The sequence below is a fragment of the Leptinotarsa decemlineata genome, unplaced genomic scaffold (assembly GCF_025532065.1).
Source record: "Leptinotarsa decemlineata unplaced genomic scaffold, Ldec_3_MD MMD2_tig00004307_RagTag_RagTag, whole genome shotgun sequence".
NCBI lineage: Eukaryota > Metazoa > Arthropoda > Insecta > Coleoptera > Chrysomelidae > Leptinotarsa > Leptinotarsa decemlineata.
In genome coordinates, this window is record NW_027412606.1 from 20,215,320 (window position 1) to 20,235,847 (window position 20,528).

Consider the following 20,528-nt stretch of genomic DNA (forward strand, 5'->3'; position numbering starts at 1 on the left):
CAATTTGATACGTAAAATACCTGAATGATTTACACTTTTCTCATTCTTTTTCTTTCTGCCATTGATTAAAAAACATACACCACCTTATCAGAATCACAGATAAAGCCATTCGTTTGTTTCATGTCGTTTTGTGTTGGTATTGTCTTGAAAATTTGTTGTTGCAATGTTTTTTATTTTTATTTCTTAAATACGTACCTAATATGTCTGATAGTTTTTAAAAAAGTATTATATTATAAAAAAGTATTTTTAAAAAACTACTTTTCGGTGAGTAATTTAATTAGGAACTGATTGATTCTTGTGAAATTGAAACGATAATAATCGTATAAGTTTTGTGGAAGGTATATTTATGAAAATTCATTGTTATAGAGCCCTGAAGAAGAATTCAATTGAATTCGGAACGTCGGCAAGAATACAATTGTTTTTTAGGAAAAAATTGATCCTGTTACCCAACCAACCCTTTTTTCAGAAAAATAATTGGATCACTATACTAGTTAATGGTTAATTTCATTGTTAATAGAATATAATCTTTAAGAAAGAAAGAAAATTTTGAAATTCAGTCTTCAATATATGATTTTTCCTACTAATAACATTATTTTTCGAATATTCGTTCATTTTTCGCATTACCAAAGTCGACTAACTGTTTTCAACAGCCTACAGAAAATAATTCGATATGAGACTATTCATGATGGAAATTAGTTCACCATATATTCAAATCATAGAGAAAACTGTAAATTCAATGTTGTCTATCTTCAGACGTCCTTAAAAAACAACATATTATGCAAATACAATGTTTCGGGGTATGGCTCAGTTGTAAGTATCTGCTTACATGCAAATACTTTCAACTGAAAAAAATGCGGAACAAACCCCATTATAAAAACTGAATGATCATTATTTACATATTTGCCTTTTGCATTACGACACCTAAAACAGAAACAATGCGAAAGTTGACTGTAATATAGAGAATTTTTAAACCATACATATGCATACTACATAGTGAATGAAACTGAGTGCTGTGTTCACATGACATAGCTGTTTTCCAAACCGTGGTAAAAATGCATATGGATCAGTTCATACATAAAGGGACGTTTCCCTTTGTTCTTGCATTAGTATTCACTACTAAAAGTGCCTACTATTGAATCCTTTTACGAGATGCCTGAAAGTTGAATTGCAGAACGAGTACCTATTGAGTATTTCTGTCAACAAGCATGTACGGAAATTACTCTCAACACTATATTTTCAAATCATCCAAATGAAAAAAATCATTTTCTCCTTCATATTGAAATTCAATATTTTACTTCTGTCAGATAGTGTTATTGTGAAATAGATTTCAGCTCAAATATTAATTCACCACTTATAAACTCTGTTTATTATTTCAAAATATTAAGTGCTCCATCAAACATTCTATCAGTAATCACCAATTGAAGATATTCTCATGAAGTCAGTAAAGGTGGTTCAAATATCGTATTTTGAAAATGTATTGATGACGATTAGAAATTTTTAAATAATGAAAAGAACAGAAATGTAGTTGAACTCTTGCTTAGTCGCTGGACTGTCAGGTTCATATCGTATTAAAATTATTGCTGCAATCCAAGTTCTCATTCCGATAGAAATCAAAACAAAAATATAATTATAATGACAAAAGTGAGTGTACATTATCTTCACGGACACATTCAAATATTATCTTGCATGTTATGTGGTTCTCACTGAATTTATATTTTGAAAAATGAACTTTATTGCACACAAATTTGAAGTACAATAAAGAGTGTTCACAAAAGTGATTCGATGAATATGGGATAGTCGCGTAGTTAGTAGAGAATGCGGCGTCCTCTTGGTCTCCCATATTTATAGGATCAGGAACTGCTGATGTAGATGTGCGTTTCTTCAAATGTTCTAGAAAAACCTTGGAAATGTGCTAAAAATGCTGAGTCATTTTCTAGGTAACTGCGTAGCGGCTGATGCAATACCTTATTATTGTGGTGCAATCCTTGGACAAAGGGTTAATTTTTCTAATATAACAACTTCCCCCTTAAAAAGGAAGTTGATGCGGTGCTGCAAATTTCAGTCAAGCAAATGTTTTTCAATTCAATTTCTTCCTCAATACGTTTCTCTAGGTGAATACTAGGTCCTCTTCCTGGAGCTGGGAGTAGTCTTCAAAATGATGCAAAAGTTCTTCTGGGTCCACGTGGTTGATCATCATTGCTTAATGCCATTATACCAATTTGCATAGAACGTCTTTTTCTACATTTACAAAATGTGTAAAGTATTATAGTAGGGTGCTAATGCCGACTGAACGCCTCTCCCCACCCCTTTTGACCTTGAGACGTCACACGACCTTGAATGACGTCACCTAACCTTGAACGTCGTACACGTAGTATGAGCTTGAATGCGGTGTTTGACCTTGAGTGTGGGGTTTGACCTTGACGTTCGACACTTCGACTACCTTGAGCTTGCTCCATGGCATTGAATGTTGACCTTGAATGAAATCGTGACGTGTACAGAATATACAGTGGGGTTCAGCGTTACGGTGTTTGACCATGAGTGTGGGGGTTTGACATTGACGTTCGTCACTTTGGCTACCTTGAGCTTGCTCTGTGGCATTGAATGTTGACCTTGTAGCTCTCATTTGGGTTATGGTGGGGGGGAGGAGTTGGGCTTTTATAAGGAGTGTGGTGTGAATGTTTCACTCATTTGAAATTCTCCTTATCGTACGGTAGATATTTCTATATACAAGATGTATCCGTGCGTTGATTGTAAAAAAAGTTTCACTCGTAGTGACAACCTACGTCGTCATCAGCGGGATTCCTGCACACCCGCAAATGGTGATGGACCTCCAACATCGAAGAGGCAATGGTTGACACCCCCAGCACTTCCAACACTGCAAACATGCGTTTGCTGCAATTTGACTATTGCAAGCGATCAGATGAATGTACATCGGAGGACGTTGCAGCACAGAACAAATGCATGTGTTCAATATGTGGAAGGTGTGAAAATTGTCAATACAGCTTTCAAGTGTCGAATTGTGAGCTACCGAGTGGACAGTGAAAACCACCACATGGATTACCCAACATTCTTCAAGGAATTGAGCAGAAAGTAGTGAAACTACTCGAAGAAGTATTGGATATCCATAAATGCATGAGAGTGAACATGGAAGTGTTTGGGCGGTACAGTCTGCAAACTAAGTATCTTTCAGACATCAAATCATTTAATAGTCCCAATGAAGTAATTGATCAATCGAATGATTTGTATGTGGTTTATAGCAGTTTTGCAGATAGTTTAACTGTTAAAGCAGCGGAATTTCAAGATCGGGATTCAGGTATGTGATCTAGTCAAAATGTTGATGATGATGGACTTATAGAGAAAACCCATATTTTCAGGTTGGACCATTGAGAAAATTTTGTACTTGGAGGTGAATATCAACAAGTATAGCCCCTTCGGAGGGTCTTCTTACATCAAATTGCCAAGGTTCATCGAATTGAAGAAAAGTGTGGTGAATGTTTTTAATCAAGATCAGTGCTGCTTTGCGTGGGCTGTGACTTCAGCTTTATACCCTGCCAGTCAGAAACTTAATGAAATTTCATCATATCCCCACTTCTCAACCATCTTGAATGTAGCAGGTATGGAATTTCCAGTTGAGTTGAAAGATATTCCTAAGTTTGAGGTTATGAACGATTGCTCTATCAATGTTTATGGTTTGGAAATGTTTTTAAGAATGGTAGAATTGAATATGAAGTTGTGGGCCCGTTACACTATTCTAAACGTAGATTAAATAGTCATGTTAATCTGTTGATTATTACAGATGATTCTGGTAATAGTCATTATTGTTGGATTAAGGATTTATCGAGACTAGTATCATCACAAATAACTGCCCGTGGTCATAAAAAGTATTTTTGTGATGGTTGTTTATTGTACTTTGATAATGAACGAACTTTATTGCGACATCAGTTGAATGATTGTAATCACATATCGACAACGACACCATCCACAAATTTCAGGGTTGATAAATTTGGTAAAAGGGTACCTGAGAATATTTTGAAATTTGAAAATATCGAGAAACAGTTGCGGGTTCCATTCGTTGTATATGCTGATTTCGAATCTATTCTGAAACCAGTGCATACTAATGAGCCAAATCCTGCTAACTCTTATACAAATCGAACATATCTTCATGAACCATATGCTTTTTCTTACCTCATAAAGTGCTCTTTTGATGATTCTATATCTAAATTTGTACTATATAGAGGTGCTGATGCAGTTAAAGTGTTTGTGTCAAACTTGGAGGCTGATGTCACCAATATTTATCACAAATATTTGAAGAATGTCATTCCAATGAGTCCATTGACTGATGAGGAAGAGCATGATTTCAATATTGCCGCCACATGTGGTATATGTGGAGAACCATTTGGTGATGGTGATATTAAGGTGCGTGACCACTGCCATCTAACGGGGCAGTGGTCACGCACCAAACGCACGCAACAAATCTGTATGGTCATAGCATGTCTCAATCATTACCTTTTGGTGGGTTCACTTGGTTGACCGCCAGTGAAATATGTCAGTTGGATATCAATAGTATTCCAGATGATAGCCCCCAAGGATACATACTTGAAGTAGATGTGCATTACCCTGTCGAGTTACACGATCTACATTCGGATTTACAATTTTTGGTTGAAAGTATTATACCACCTGGTTCAAAGTCCAAAATACCCAAACTTATTCCTAATTTGAATGATAAAAAGAAATATATCGTTCATTATAGGAATTTGAAACAAACGGTCCGTAATGGTTTGATGGTGATGAAAACTCATAGAATTCTCAGATTCAATCAGTCACCGTGGCTGAAAGACTTTGTCGTCATACATATGGATAAAGTTAAGGTTTGTTATAATAAACCATTGTATTTGGGGTTCAGTATATTGGATATGTCGAAAACAGTCATTTATGATTTTTTCTATGATGTCATCAAAAAACATTATGGACCACAAGCTTCTCTTCTCTATACCGATACGGATTCTTTGATACTGAAAATAATGACGGATAATTTTTATAATTTTATGATTGCAAATGTTGATAAATTTGACACTTCTAACTATAGGTTGGGTAATAAATTCAATGTGCCAGTTAGCAAATCGGTGATTGGAAATATGAAGGATGAACTTCCGAATGATACCATCATCAGTTTCCATGGCACCGGTGCGAAAGCATATCATGTACAAAGTGTGTCTGATGAAATAAAGAAAGCAAAAGGTATTAAAAAATCCGTTATAAAAAATCAAATTTCAATTGAAGATAACATAAGGATTGTTGAAACAGGCGGTATAATATTTAGAAAGATGAATGTATTCAGGAGTGATTTACATGATATTTACACGCTGATGTGCAATAAAGTCGCGCTGTCACATAATGATGATAAGCGATTCATCATTCCTAATACCACCAAGACATTACCTTGGGGCCACAACGATATTGAATTCTATCAGACAAGTTCCGAACAAAATTAAGGAATTCTTTTGAATGTACTGAAAGATGGAAACAGTATAAGTGACAAGAAATTAAATCTACTCATTGCCTTATTGGAAGAGCAATCGAGTAATTGAATTTTTTCACCCATTATCTGGTTTGTTCAACAAATTGTAAAATTCATACTTGTCGAATATTTCAAACGAATTATCCTACCCCACTTCCACCCCTACTCCCATTCCCACTCGAAGTGGTAGGGAGCATACGGCTATAAAACATGAGGAGGAGGCCACAGTTCATCATTCGATTGCAGTCTTCCTTCGAAAGAAGCAGCCAACCCGAGATACCTGCCAGCCAACTTAGTTGAAGTTGAAAATTCAAAGCAGCTTGATGTAAGTACACACTCCCATCCTATTTATATTATATTGTCTAATATTTTCATTTTCTCTTTCTAGAATCATGTATTTTCTAAGGAATGCTCTGGTGACCCCGAGTACCACTCTCAATGAAAGACATTTGGAGGATGTAGAGCGGAGGAGGGTGGTTGTCCTACAAGACATCATGGTACAACCACCAGCTGCACCACCAGCTGCAGCTCCCATTCCACCACCGGGGATGACTTCCACCCAGGAAGTGGCGGCTAATACCTAACCCCTTTGGTAAATATATTTTTGTTTAGTTTAAGTTAGATGTATGTTTAGAATGAAAAAATTGTAATTTTAGGAATATAATAGAAACTTGCATGTTAATTTTAAGGTTATTTAATAAAGTCTATGTTATGAATGAAAAAATAAAATAAGGAATATTGGAGTGCATATCTATTTTGGTTGTTGCACACAAAATACTGCGTGGTTGGGGCAGTATGTATTCCTTCATTCTAGTCATTTTCTAGTCACATGTAGTATATAGAATAAAATTAGTTAAATAGAATAATTGTATAGAATTTCCATCATTTGAAAGTGTGTGAATTGTAAAATAGTTATTTTTTCTAGAGAATAAATAAAGGTGATTCTAGTAATGCTCTGAGTATAATTCCAAAACCTTTTGACACTTCTCTCATCATTACTCCTCTCAACATTATTCAAACAAATTTCATTTATGTGAATGTGTAAAAATAAAATCATGAATCTAATGAATATTATATTGGATTTATTCCCCAATTCTCACATCAATACTTGAATAAATAACCTAGTGGGTCTTTATTTTTCACATATTCCCCCTCCCTTACTCTACCCCACTTTCTTCAAATCATATAAATACGATTGTATTCTCAATATTCTTCAACTTGTTCGTTCATCATGAATCAAGCAACACCAATTATTCGGGAAGCTGATTCCACCAGTGAACCTCATTTTGCCCCACCAGAGAATTGGTCCTATGGTGACATTCAAGTTGCTGTAGTTGATTCAACATCTTCCGATGATGAATTCGATGGGTATTCAGATACAACAATAGAGCTGAATGAAGAACAAGATATAACCTCAGACGAAGATGAGTTTGAACATGATGAATTTGCCAGCCCAGAACTTGTGGATCAACTGTGGCTTGAAGATCATCAAATCGCTCCACCAAATATCATCGTGGTGGTTGATTCTCCCGAACCTGACATCATCATTATAGATGATGATGATGATGATCAGGTAGGTTAGGTTAGGTTTTCCTCGGAGTGCACATAGTACCTGGTTGGTGCACACGGAATGCTGCGTGGATGAAGCAGCATTCAACCTAACCACTCTATTTGGTAGTAGTGAAAAAAAATAGGGCTATATCGGTACGCCCTTGCGGTGAAACGTTAGTTGCTTCGCTATAAAACGAACGAATTAGAAAATGGAAACAGTTAATCATTATCTTTGGATATCTTTGGAACATTATTTTAATAATGTTGATAAAAATCCGTATCATAAAGAAATTTTAAGCAATGTATATTCGGATAAGTAACGAAGGGAAAGGTTGTATAGGCGATCGCGAAGCGATCGCTTCGCGATCGTGAAGCGATCGCTCAGCAGGCCGCTTCGCGGCCTGGGGCGCTCAACATCCACCACTTGCATCCGGAGCGCGATTTTTGCGACTCCCACCTCCCCCCACTCCGCCTCCCACTATATACCCCCTCCTGTGCAAGAGTATAAATGTAGGAGTTCCTCAATGTAATCTTCAGTTGAGTAGCTATCGTCAGCATGTCAACATACCAGGAAGCCGATTCCACGACCGGACCCCAGGTGGAAGAACCTACAGCGCCACTCCCGGATCTTCACTTGGAGGATTCCGATATGGAGAATCCAGATATGGAGGCCGATTCAACCACCATGTCTCATCACCCTTCCACATCTTCGGTCCAGGTACTGCATGTGACCAGTACCGAAGACCACTCCGAAGACTCGAGCAGCTCGGATGATGATGACGATCTCTGGGACGACGACGCATTTGCGGAGAAAATGGCGTTTTCTGAGGGTTCGGTGATGTGGCAGTACTTCCCCTGACCAGATGACAGCGACGACGACTTGTAATCCTTTCCTTTTTTTTCCCTATTTTTTTCCCTATTTCACCCATCCTTTATCCTTCCCTTCCTCGAAGTACACATTTTGTTTGGTTGGTCTACACGAGACACTGCGTGGGTGGGGCAGTGTCTACCTCCCTCTCTCCTTTCCACCTTTGAAATAAATATTCTGAATTACAATACCAATTACTCTTATTGACTACTCTGAATAAACACCCCTCGAATTTGAAATATTGTCTTATGAAAATTATATTACCAAATCTTGACATGAATTCTGCAATTGTTCAGATAAGAGAGAGCTAGTATGTTATCAAACAGATTCAAATCCACTCGGACGCTTAAACAATCATTTTTCAATGTGATTTATTTTACAAAGATAAGATATTCAGAGAACTTACATATTCTATAACACATTTGTGCATACCTCATATGTATATGGATGTACATTTTAGAGGTATATCCATATATCACAAACTACTCTTCGTATGATTATGTGACACTCAAAATATTCTTATTTCTTTGACTGAGTGATCAATCTTATTATTAGATATCTACACTTTGTTTGTAGCTCTGAAAAGAGCTGTATTTTTGTTGACCCGAAAGTTCACGGTAACTGCTCCGCAGATGGGGTGTTGTTGCAATCTCATTATGAGATATCTACTCTTTGTTTAAATAATGTAGCCCTGAAAAGGGCTGTTTTTTTTGTTGACCCGAAGGTCCACGGTTACATCTCCAGAGGTGGGGTGTTGTTACATATGATACAGACGGCTATTCTCCTAAAGTTGGTCAAAGGCCTATCACATGCTTTACACCATGTTTGCCCCATCTCCATGAAGCGGGCGGTGTAATGAATGTCGACGTGCTCATAATACCCTCCATTGTTATTCCGCACAGAATAAAAGCGGAAGCAACATGGTTATTAATATCTCTCTGAGATAATAATGCTAACACAGCAGCTCTCTGTGCAGACATATTGATGTATTCTTGTGGTGATACTTGAATACTGACTGAAGTTTACAATCACTCACCGATTTTTATATGATTTTTGACAGTGGTGGTGGTAGCTCCCTCCACTCTACCCCACTCTTCACGGTACCTGTTCATAAGAGGGAAACATGGGGGCGTGAGAGTGTAGTTAAATTCATCGATTGAATATTTGTACATCTATCAGTGAATATGTCTTTCCCTAAAGAGTGGGATACAAAACCGACAATACGCGGCTTTCCAATCAAAATTGGCAAACATGTAGTGTGTTACAACTGCCATGGGTATTGGCCTGAAACGTATATCAACCCATGTACCGGCCTGTGTCGTAGATGTGTTGTGGCAAGGAATCCAGACCCACTTCGGAAGAGGATAAATGGTTCAACTCTAGAAGTAAGTGACTACCGCCAGCAGTGCAGAGAATGTTCGAAAGAGATTATGTGTAATAATATGGGCATTTCAAGGAATATATGCATAAATTGTGTAGCGACTTGCGATACATTAGTCCAGCGATGTCTACAATGTGGTGAATATAGTGTGGATTGTTGGAACAATTTATGCAGTGCTTGTAGAAATTATTGGCAATTGTGTGAGAATGTCGGCCAATTTCACCCCAACAGAGATGTCCACTTTCGAGAGTGCTGGTGCCCATGAAGAGCGGATAGAGAGACGGAGGATTCATGGAAATCTTATGCTAACATACACATCCTGAAGTGATTTCAATATGTTGAATTTATGAAAAATAAAACCAATAGTTTACATATTACTTGCATTATTTCTAAGGTTATTATTCTATTTAGTTTTTAATAAATAAAATAATTTCAATCCACTATTTTTTTATTTTTTATCTAATATTGAGTACAATCATGATAATGTCATTACACTAAAGAATTTTCATCGATCCATGAGTTGTGATCTTCAGAGAACCCCAGCCACTTTACATAGAGGCGATGTCCTTTTCTTTTTAAAACTCGCTTCACCAAATACGTATTGGGATCTTTCGTTTTATTCAACTCCAGCCCATAAAAACAGCCTTTGATTGGTTGCCCATTCACATCTTCTAATGCATAAATTATAGGTTCTGTATTATTAACTTTCACAACTTTGAATATTTCAGCTGTAAAATTTGCTGTATAACCTTTATCGAATGCATTTTTATACTTGCTGATTCGAACACTATCCCCAATTTTAAACGTACTTTTTTTACGTTTCACATGTGGACTCTTAGATTCGACATACATTGACAATTGAGTATACTGTTTCACATCTGCAGGTTTCATACCAATCGTACTATGAACGAAAAACCCTTTATTATTGTCTTCCGATGGGGGAAATTTCGACGCGCCGGCGGTGTATTTCTTTCACAACCTGCCATTTTGCATCACTCATATTACTGCTCTAAGACTTCTTCAAGATGATAAAATTGAGGAATCACTTTTCTACTGTTCAGGTGCAAGTGTAACGATTGACTATTAAACTTCAACGACTCGCTCAGTAAAAGTGTCAACCAACTTAGCTATTACGTCAGTTCGCTTTTCCACATTACTCAATTGATCAGCTAATGCAGAAGTGATGAGTGCATTTTTGTCAATGATTATTTGCACCTCATTATGTTTTGAATCAATATGTTTTCCGATGTTACGTAGCGTTGATGCAATGAATTCTTGGAAATACTTCAGGGTTGTCTAATTGACTTTTCTAATGTGATCGTCAACATATCCTTTAGTAACAGAATCTTTACTGTCTACAGGTTCACCAACCGCTTATTCTGAATATCATAATCACCATTTGGTGTGAGAATGAATCCAACACCAGATCTTCCAACTATTGGTTTACTAACACCACCTCTTCTACGCCCAAATTTATCAATTGTGGTATGCATAGTTAGATCGTTTGTGATCGACTGAGCCAATTTCACACATCATGTTCATGATATTGCGGTCAATAGACTAATCCTTCTTCACGTAATTCCTCAATTATGGCTAATATTTCATTATCATGTCCGGTATGTCCAGCCAGTCGTGAACTCCAAAGTAGTCGAAGGCGATCAATCAATTCTTCGAGTTCATTCCAATAAACATAATATGTATGCTTATTTCTGATATATTTTTTCTGGGTGGGTATTTTGATCATGCCAGCACTTTCTCTACTAGGGTTTCCGTTGGAATACCGTTGTACACGTAGCCAATTTGGTAACAGAAGGACCGTTTAAAGAATTCATGATGGTGAATTGGTGGTGTTAAAATACCTTTAAATTGAATATTGATTGTGTGAACATCAGTTCGAAATGAAATTTCTTTTCATTTAATGTTCTGCACATGATGATGCGACTATTGTTCACGACGATATGGCTTAGTGCTCTTTTGGCATGCCATAATCTTTGATTATGGCATGCCAAAAGAGCACATTAGGTGATTCTGAATCTAAAGTTGTCAATTGAGAGGTTTGAAGATCCTTCGAGGAAGCCCCTTCAAATTTCGGTTTCCACTCACTTTCAATTATAGTTTTGGCTGTTAATGTTGAAGCAGGCTTTGTTTTCTGCATCACTTGATTCATTTGAGATGCTCCTTCAGTATTGGCAGATACTACTTTCAAAGGTGTTATTATTGGCTCATAGATCCTCTCGAGTGCTGATTGATCACCTAGACGACTACTTTTGATATAATTGAATTTCTTCCGAACGGCATCCGTTGCTTCAATTAACTTTCTTTTTAAACATATTTCATCATCATTTTTTCCCTCCATAATTCACTCCAAGAATTTGTATAATGAAGTGTTATCTCCACTATCTAGCACTCAAGTGATTCAATTTTTCAAGAACGTCAAGGATATATGAAAGCATCGAATCCTTTTCGATAACGTCCATTTACCACTTCTCGATCCTTATCAATTACTAAAAATCCATATTTATCTTCCCAACATCTCGCACACATATCTTGAAATTGCTTATATGTTACATCTGGTGATACATGGTCGGAAAAAATATGATTGAGATTCATATCATCTTGTTTGAACATTACGATAAAATTTGCATTATCTCGTATCAATTGTTTCGGAACTCGTGAATATGTTTGGGCTAAATAGAAACAATCCACATTTTTATGACGACCCATACTGAAATATGATCTTATAACATCCTGTTTCTCGCACATAACATCATCAAAAATGAATTATTGGCAAAAGTGTAAAAACCCAACCCTTCGATTGGAGATGATACTTCACGTAAATACTCGTATTTAGGTTGATGAAGAGACTTTGAATAAAGATAAACATTTGCGAATCGTAATCCTAGAGGATGCGTTAGCAAAGACATCATAACATTTGTCTTGCCACAGTTAGAAGGTCCAATAATCAGGCCGCGAATAGAAAGTGGAAGTAAAGATCCGTGACGTTGTTTGACACCGCTTCCTGATCCACCACCCACTCTTTTATCGAAATTATCGATGGAAAATTGCTGCTTCTGCTTCAATATGCGCATTGTATGACAGTTGGAGACTATATAAGCAGGGTTCCACATCGATTTCTTCATTTAAATAGGGGTTATGAGTCGATGCAGATCTACTGAATTGCATTCAAATAAAACTGGTAGAGGATTGATCAATTCCCTCATCAATAATCTACCATTTGAATTACACTTACCTGGCTATCAGTATTGCGGTCCGGGTACCAAATTGCAGAAAAGATTGTTGAGAGGTGATTCGGGTGTCAATCAGCTGGATTTTGCATGCAAAAAACACGATATTGCATATTCACAGAACCCCGATAATCTTGCAGCTAGACACATAGCGGATAAGGAGCTTGCAGAAAGTGCTTGGAATCGTGTCAAAGCAAAAGACGCTACTATTGGAGAAAAAGGAGCTGCTTGGCTAGTTACGAATATAATGAAAGGGAAACGCCGATTTGGTATGGGTTGTGACTCATCTCCCAAGCAGTCACACATTCCGAAGAAAAAGCGTTCTATTAAGAAAAAAAAAGTTAAAAAAATATTGAAAGCTTCTAAGGTGATAGCTTTTGGTTCTGGGATCGTTCAGAAAGTGCGTGATGTTCTACACAAAGCGGGTGGAAGTGAATTCGTTGTCAAAAATTCTAAAAGAGCAGCTGAAATTGCACTCAAAGCAGCACGCAAATATATGAGGGCTGCAGGTGGGAAAAAGAAAATTCGCACACCGCGAATCATATCGATTCCTAAAACTGGTGGAATACTACCACTCATTCCAATTTTTGCTGGTTCATCAGCACTAGGTAGTTTAGCCGGTGCTACTGCTGGTATAACGAAAGCAGTTCAAGCAGCAAAAGCGAGTAGGGAGCAGTTGAGTGAGACACATCGCCATGATAAACACATGGAGGCAATTGCTATAGGTAAACAAGGAAGTGGTATCTACTTGAAGCCTTACCGCAAAGGATTAGGAGTCTATTTGAAACCTCAAAATTCAAAAAACTCATAAATTTGCTACCTAAAAGAGCTCTCTCCAATATCGACCGCAACTATTACGCTAAGAAAATGACGATTCCATATTTTCGGGGGGTATATATGCGTGACGATTTGCCAAAATCAGGACCACTCCGATATGAATCTGCCATAGTAAATTTGGATAGTCGACATGGTCAAGGGACACATTGGGTAGCATATAGAAAAAGGGGAACTTCGATAAAATATTTTGATAGTTTTGGCGATTTACCCCCTCCCAAAGAACTGATTCACTATTTTTATATGGGTTCGAATCCTATCAATACTATCACATATAACTATAAGCGTGAACAACGATTCAACACAGTATGGTGTGGCCATTTGTGTTTGAAGTTTCTTCAGAACAAGACATGGAGTTAACACCAGTACAGGATAGGGAGAGTATCAAGAGGATGAGTCATTCATTGATCGCATATTCCAGAGTACGCACTTTACAAAAAATGAGTAAAGAACAACTCGCTGATATGCCGAAAGAAGTGTTGATTGGGTGTGCATCACATGAAATTGCATCTGTATGGGATAAGTTACCACAAAACCTACAAAATGATATTGATGTCTTGAAGTATCAGTACTGTCAAGAGCATTACAATGATTCCAGCGGTAGCAGTAGTAATTCCGATATGAATGATGGTCCACCTACAAGGAAAATGTTTTGTTGTTATTGTATAGTGAATGATGTGAATGTAGTCACACATAATGATATGGATAGACCACCGAAAAGCGACGATTGGTCCACAATTTCTGCTGTCAGCAATAAAAAGACATGAATCATCGAAAATTCATCAGTCATGTCACGCACGTTTTCATTGTCGGGATACTCTAGCGAGTTGAGTGCCAACTTCTACCCATTCATCGAATTGGATACCAATAGTAATTATGGTCTGGGATTACATGGTTTCTACTCCTACAATTCCATATTCAATGTAGATGCTAAGAATAATGTTATCGGCTATTCGAAGACAATTATCTCACCTCCCACTATTATAAAAATTCCACCTGGGGCATTTGAAATTGATGAAATTATTAAGGTGATTCAAAGATTCATGAAATCCAAAGAAGTGCAACTAGAAAATGGAATTGAAGAAAATATCGACGAAGTATTTCTCCTACGTGCAAACAACAACACTCTGAAATGTGAAATGCGATCGAAATATTACATATATCTCAAACATGAAAACAGCATTGCTGAACTTCTAGGGTTCGATGACAATGTTTTCAATTGTGGTGAAATACATGAATCAACATTGCCCGTGAATATCAATAAGGTGAGGATTATTCGTGTGGATTGTAATGTCACAGCTGGAGCATATTCGAATGGCGATGAAATCCATAGCATCTTTGAATCTGATATTGATGTAGAGCCCGGTTACAAACTCACCAAGGAGCCACGAAATATTATTTATATGCCAATCCAACCTGGTGGTCGTCAGTACCTCGACAATATCACTCTTCGCGTATTGGATGATAATGGTAATCTGATCAATTTCAATGGTGAAAAAATAATAGTCAAATTGGAATTGATAAAGCTATAATAATCATCATTTCTCATATATTTATTCATAACATCGACGACAGTCATTAGTAACAATCATCGTTTCTCATACGTTGATTCAGAACATCGATGACTGTCATTAGTGTATCATAAAGAAAATGAGTAAAGGAAGCATCGATAAGTTTGGTCGCAGAAGTAAGGCAGTTTCAAATACTGTTTTGCGTGGGCAGCCTGGAGTTGATTTCAAATTAACAACCGATGGAGACTTTGATATGGAAAATAAACGTTTGAAAAATATAGCAGAGCCTGAAGAGAGTACGGATTGTGTTAATCGAGAATATGTCGGTTTTTACATCTCAAAGATGAGAGGAAAATTAGATACTGATATTGACAAAATTAATTTCAAATTAGATGGAGTAGGAAAATATTCCGTATCAGTGAGGGAAGATCTCATTACGCTTGGACTGAAATTAGTAGAATTTGTAAAAAAGTATGAGCATATGGATAAGGATATCAAATCGCTGCAATCTGATTTGAAAATACAACCCTCGATAAGCATTCAAACGATTGAGCAGAAACGATGGTGAGCGATGATCATCTGTGAAAAAAGTCAATATAAAGCTGAATTTGATCAAATTGTTACTCAGTATTTGTTACTTCCTAACGCTGAGCAGGTGATATTCATTGATGAAACTATAAATTCTGCGATTATCGTTTCTAAAAATGGGGTTGTGCTTCAATAGTCAGCGATTGCCGCAGCGGCAGCAGTTGAGTCAGCATAATGTATTTGGTGGAGGCTATGATCATGTGCATTTAAAGAAGCGAAAATCCAGCAGTCGATTCATTCCACGTATATCTGCCAAACGGTCAAGAACTAGAATAAGTGCTAGTAGCCTGAACTTTCTCAAATCTATTGGCTTGAAGGTGCGATATAAAAAATAGTAATAACATGGCGACAATCACCACAAGTGATAAATTGGAAGTGTTCGAGGAGCCCATGTTCGACCATTCCCTCATCAGCCTTCATGAGCATACATATAAGCCGTATGGTTCACTATATTCGATTCCGTTAGCAATGTATTTAGTGGTAAATTACCCTTGAAGTATCTCATGAGTTTTGCTGAAGATTACAATAAGGGGATAATGAATGTGAAGCAGGAGCTCATTTTGATTATAGCTCGCTCATTCAAAAATTCATTCATTGGGGAAGTCGATGCAGATTTGGAAATCAATAAAATAGAATGGAGAATCAGGCACATTGTGCCGAAAGATCGACAGAAACTGAAACTATTGAATCGCATAAATAAAAATGGTAATAATGCTAAAGTGAAGGTGGCTTATCGTATGTGGGACCTACATGGATTACCCACACTTCGTGATACATCCTCGGATATATGGGCGGTGAAGACAACCAGCAGCCTCGAAAGACCACGATATATCATCATCGGCTTTCAAAACACCGACCAATCTTAATGGCTCTGTTCAAACTGGATTGTAATAAGATTGACATGTAATATGCTATGAAATATTCGATATTGATGAATAATAAAACACTCAATAATTATGTTATATCTTTTATTCACCAAACAATTAGATACAAACAAATATGGATTGAAACATTATTTTATTCACAAAAATATACAACAGATTTCAAATATTTACAACACCATCATTTATCGCTTCTTCCAGTTGCGGGTTGGGACTCTGTGGTTCCAATTGATATTTCTCTATGATATTTTGCGGTAGGTAGGTGCATATGTCTTGAAGAAAATGTTTCAAGTCTGCTTCAACTATTAACTCACAGAACTCATCCAAATTTCTACTCCCATATGAATATTTATGACACAATGCCACACCGAGTTCATACTTTTCACTAAGCTCCAAAAGTTTTCGCACCTCTTCAGCATCGTAACATACACTCAAATCATAATTTGATGAATGTAGAGCATCAAAACTCAGATCAGCCATCTCCCAAGCCATTTTTCTTATGGCGGAATCCAAATCCACTGCTTCCGGCTACTCTTGGGCTGAATATTGCATCCACATATTTATAGAATGGTGAGTTCTGAAAATACATAAATGGCATTCATTAGTTTGCAAATAATATAAAAAAAATACTCACTTGAAATCTGACTATGTCTATGAAGTGACCAAGTTGATACATATTTTATATTAATCTACCATATTTTCACTATTTTCAAAAAAAATTTCATAATTTCAAAATGTTCAATCTAAAACATTGAATTTCATCAATGATCGGGTTTTAGCACCAGGATAATCCTGCGAACTTTGACCCGTATAAGTAAGTGTGAATTTGGCTTTGGATGAATTCACTTCACGAATGAAGTCTTCTGTTAATTGCTCTGTGACACGTTTTCGAAGCCATGCTTTAAAAGGAGTATCACTTTCCTCATCCAATAAAACTACTTGAATTGATTTACCATATCGTGTGGAATACATTGACATTTTTTCAATTTTATATTCTTTATCAATAACCAGAGCGTTTATAGGTTTCTGCTCTAAAGCTTCACTTTGTTGAATTATAGAAAAATTGATTTTTTCAATGTCAAATTTCAAATTATCCATATTCATAAATATAGTGAAATTACGGTTGATTAAAATAAAATATATATTCACCTCAATGACGAAAACGCCCTCTCGGATGGGTTGATACTCGTTGGCTTCACTTTGGAATTCGAAAAATACTTCTGTTTACCTATTTGGGTATTTTAGAGTGTCTAAACTGAATGTGGAAGCATGATATTCTGAACTTATATAGGAATTACCAACAAGGGAGGGGGCAACGCTGAACCCCACTGTTCAAGGTTATATTCTGTGCACGTCACGATTTCATTCAAGGTCAACATGCAATGCCAGAGAGCAAGCTCAAGGTAGTCGAAGTGTCGAACGTCAAGTTCAAACCCCACACTCAAGGTCAAACACCGCATTCAATCTCATACTATGTGTACGACGTTCAAGATTAGGTGACGTCATACGATATTCTGAACTTATATAGGAATTACCAACAAGGGAGGGGACAACGCCGAACGCCCACTCTTCAAGGTTATATTCTGTACACGTTACGATTTCATTCAAGGTCAACATTCAATGCCATGGAGCAAGCTCAAGGTAGTGGAAGTGTCGAACGTCAAGGTCAAACTCCACACTCAAGGTCAAACATCGCATTCAAGCTCATACTACGTGTACGACGTTCAAGGTTAGGTGACGTCATTCAAGGTTGTGTGACGTCTCAAGGTCAAAAGGAGTGGGGGAGGCGTTCAGTCGGCATTAGCACCCTACTTATTATCAAAGTTACAATTATTACAATTGTGAAAATGGTAAACCATGAAACATATTGGTTTACGAATGGTTCATTTATAATTTTATCCAACTGATCTGAATATTGTCTAATTTATGTTGAGCAATATTGAGATTGTCTACATTTGATTTGCTCAATTTAAAAGATTTCAGATGTGGTAAACTTTTTTTTTCTGGTACATCCCATATAGCAATAGATATTCCAGAAATATTTCATGAATATACATTTAAGGATATTGTATTCTGCTATGAATAGGCCATTGATATATATATATATATATATATATATATATATATATATATATATATATATATATATACGCTACTTTATTTATATATATATATATATATATATATATATATATATATATATATATTTATATAATGAATAGATAAGTACTCTTCGATCATTCTCATACTGATTTCAATTTAAGAGCCACCGGTATACAGCTGTTTCAAGTTGACTTGGGTGTCACACCAATAGGTGGTTCTACTTATGTTTCGCTTGCGTTTACGCAGCTATTTTTATCAAGAACTTTCTTGGTTTTTTCTCATGTTGTTTTCAATCGAGGACCGCCTGCTCGGTACTGACGATGCCCAATAGGCTGAAACAGCTGTATACCGATGGCTCTTAAATTGAAATCAATATGGGAATGATCAAAGAGTACTTATCTATTCATTTTTTGATTTTCATGGAATTATTTTCCAGCAGCTTGACTGCATTAACCTTTCTAGATTTCATATCATTTCTAGAAACATATGGATTCGTATAGCTGAAACAGCTATATATGACATATTGGATGTCTCAAAATAGTTGCATTTTGATGCGAGATCCACACAAGTAATAAGACACATAATATTCATGAACAAATAAATTCCAAAAACAATACACACTGAAATATTCAACTGAAAACACTACCAATATTAAAAATTAGAAATCTAATTCGAGATATTTATTTACTGAATGAAATATTCCTAAATATCTTCATGTTACAAATATTAAAAATGTATTTAAATTTGGATGTTCCTACTCTCAAAAAAATGTATACTGAAATAACAATTCTGTGAATTCATCAGCACTAATTAAAAAATAATGAATACATCATTCCTTCGAAAAAAAATAAATAGATTACATGAAGTAATGAGCGAGATATAGGTTTCTCACTTCGAAAACTGAACCCACAGATGAAGTATTTCAAATGAGTGGAATGATGGGTTCTTCAATGAATTTCACTTTCTTTAAGTAAAAGAGTTTTCCTGATTTTTGTCGAAAAATGCATCAGCCAGTCTTTCATTATTGATACCTGGAATGCATTATCACTATTTGAAAGTGGCAAAACAAAATTGGAATAAAAATCAAAAAGATATTTTTCCCATAGGTTCCTCATGTACATTTACTAATTTTTATGACCTGGAGAGTAACGAATGATACAAAAGAATGTATCATTCACTTACTTTTCTCTACTGAAGATACACAACTCAAATCACTGTCGTTTAAACATGTACTTAGTCAAACCAACAAGTCCCACACACCAACTCTCGGGCCTGAAATGAGGTATTGTACGTTAAGCACCATCATGACTTTATTATCGATACTACTTTCTACTGACTATGTAAGTCTACTGTTTGAAGATGCAAAAGCAAACTATTCGCTGTACTGTAAATTGGACAGCCTCAAACTATAAATGGTACATTAAACATAAGAAAATTATACTTCGATAATAACACCAATGCCAACCGCCATGTTAAAACAATTGCTGATTTCACAGCAAAGCTGTCAAGCGTTAAGGGGCAGTCGTTTTCACGGAGCTACGACTGTCGCGCGCTACACTTCAATTGACCAATGAGAAACGTTTACTCCAATACTTCACTTTTCCATTTCTCTGTTGCCAGGATGTGTCGCTTTGTAATTGAGTAATTTGAAATACAAAAAGAAAAATAGGATGAGAATAAACCGATTTATTATTGCAATTGATTCATTTATCGGACCATTTGAATTTTTTTGTCGTTTCCAATAGTTAGAGCATTTCATCAGAATCTTTGCGATGAGTACAATAAATGGTTAACACTATAAGGATTATATACATTAGGTTATGCATTCGATTAAAATCTTAAAATATTTTTGTTTTTAATAATATCGAATTATTTGAATACGTTATCATAAGATAATTCAAAATTTCAGTAATACACCGTATATATTATTTGGAAATATATCCTGGGGATATATTCTAAAAATATACCATATGGTATATTCGATCGACAATATTCTTAGAATGTTCATGGAAGTATAATCCATTTATAGACATTCTATGCACATTCAT

At 36.2% G+C, this 20,528-nt stretch overlaps 1 protein-coding gene across 1 annotated transcript; it reads left to right on the forward strand.

Annotated features, from left to right (window-relative positions):
* Positions 1-4,474: 4,474 nt before the first annotated feature.
* On the forward strand, positions 4,475-6,097 carry LOC141483993 (uncharacterized). The gene is made up of 2 exons (XM_074179129.1): positions 4,475-5,843; positions 5,907-6,097. Exon 1 carries the CDS (start codon positions 4,491-4,493, stop codon positions 5,490-5,492), a length of 1,002 nt encoding a protein of 333 aa, XP_074035230.1. The 5' UTR covers positions 4,475-4,490; the 3' UTR covers positions 5,493-5,843; positions 5,907-6,097.
* The last annotated feature ends 14,431 nt before the right edge of the window (positions 6,098-20,528 follow it).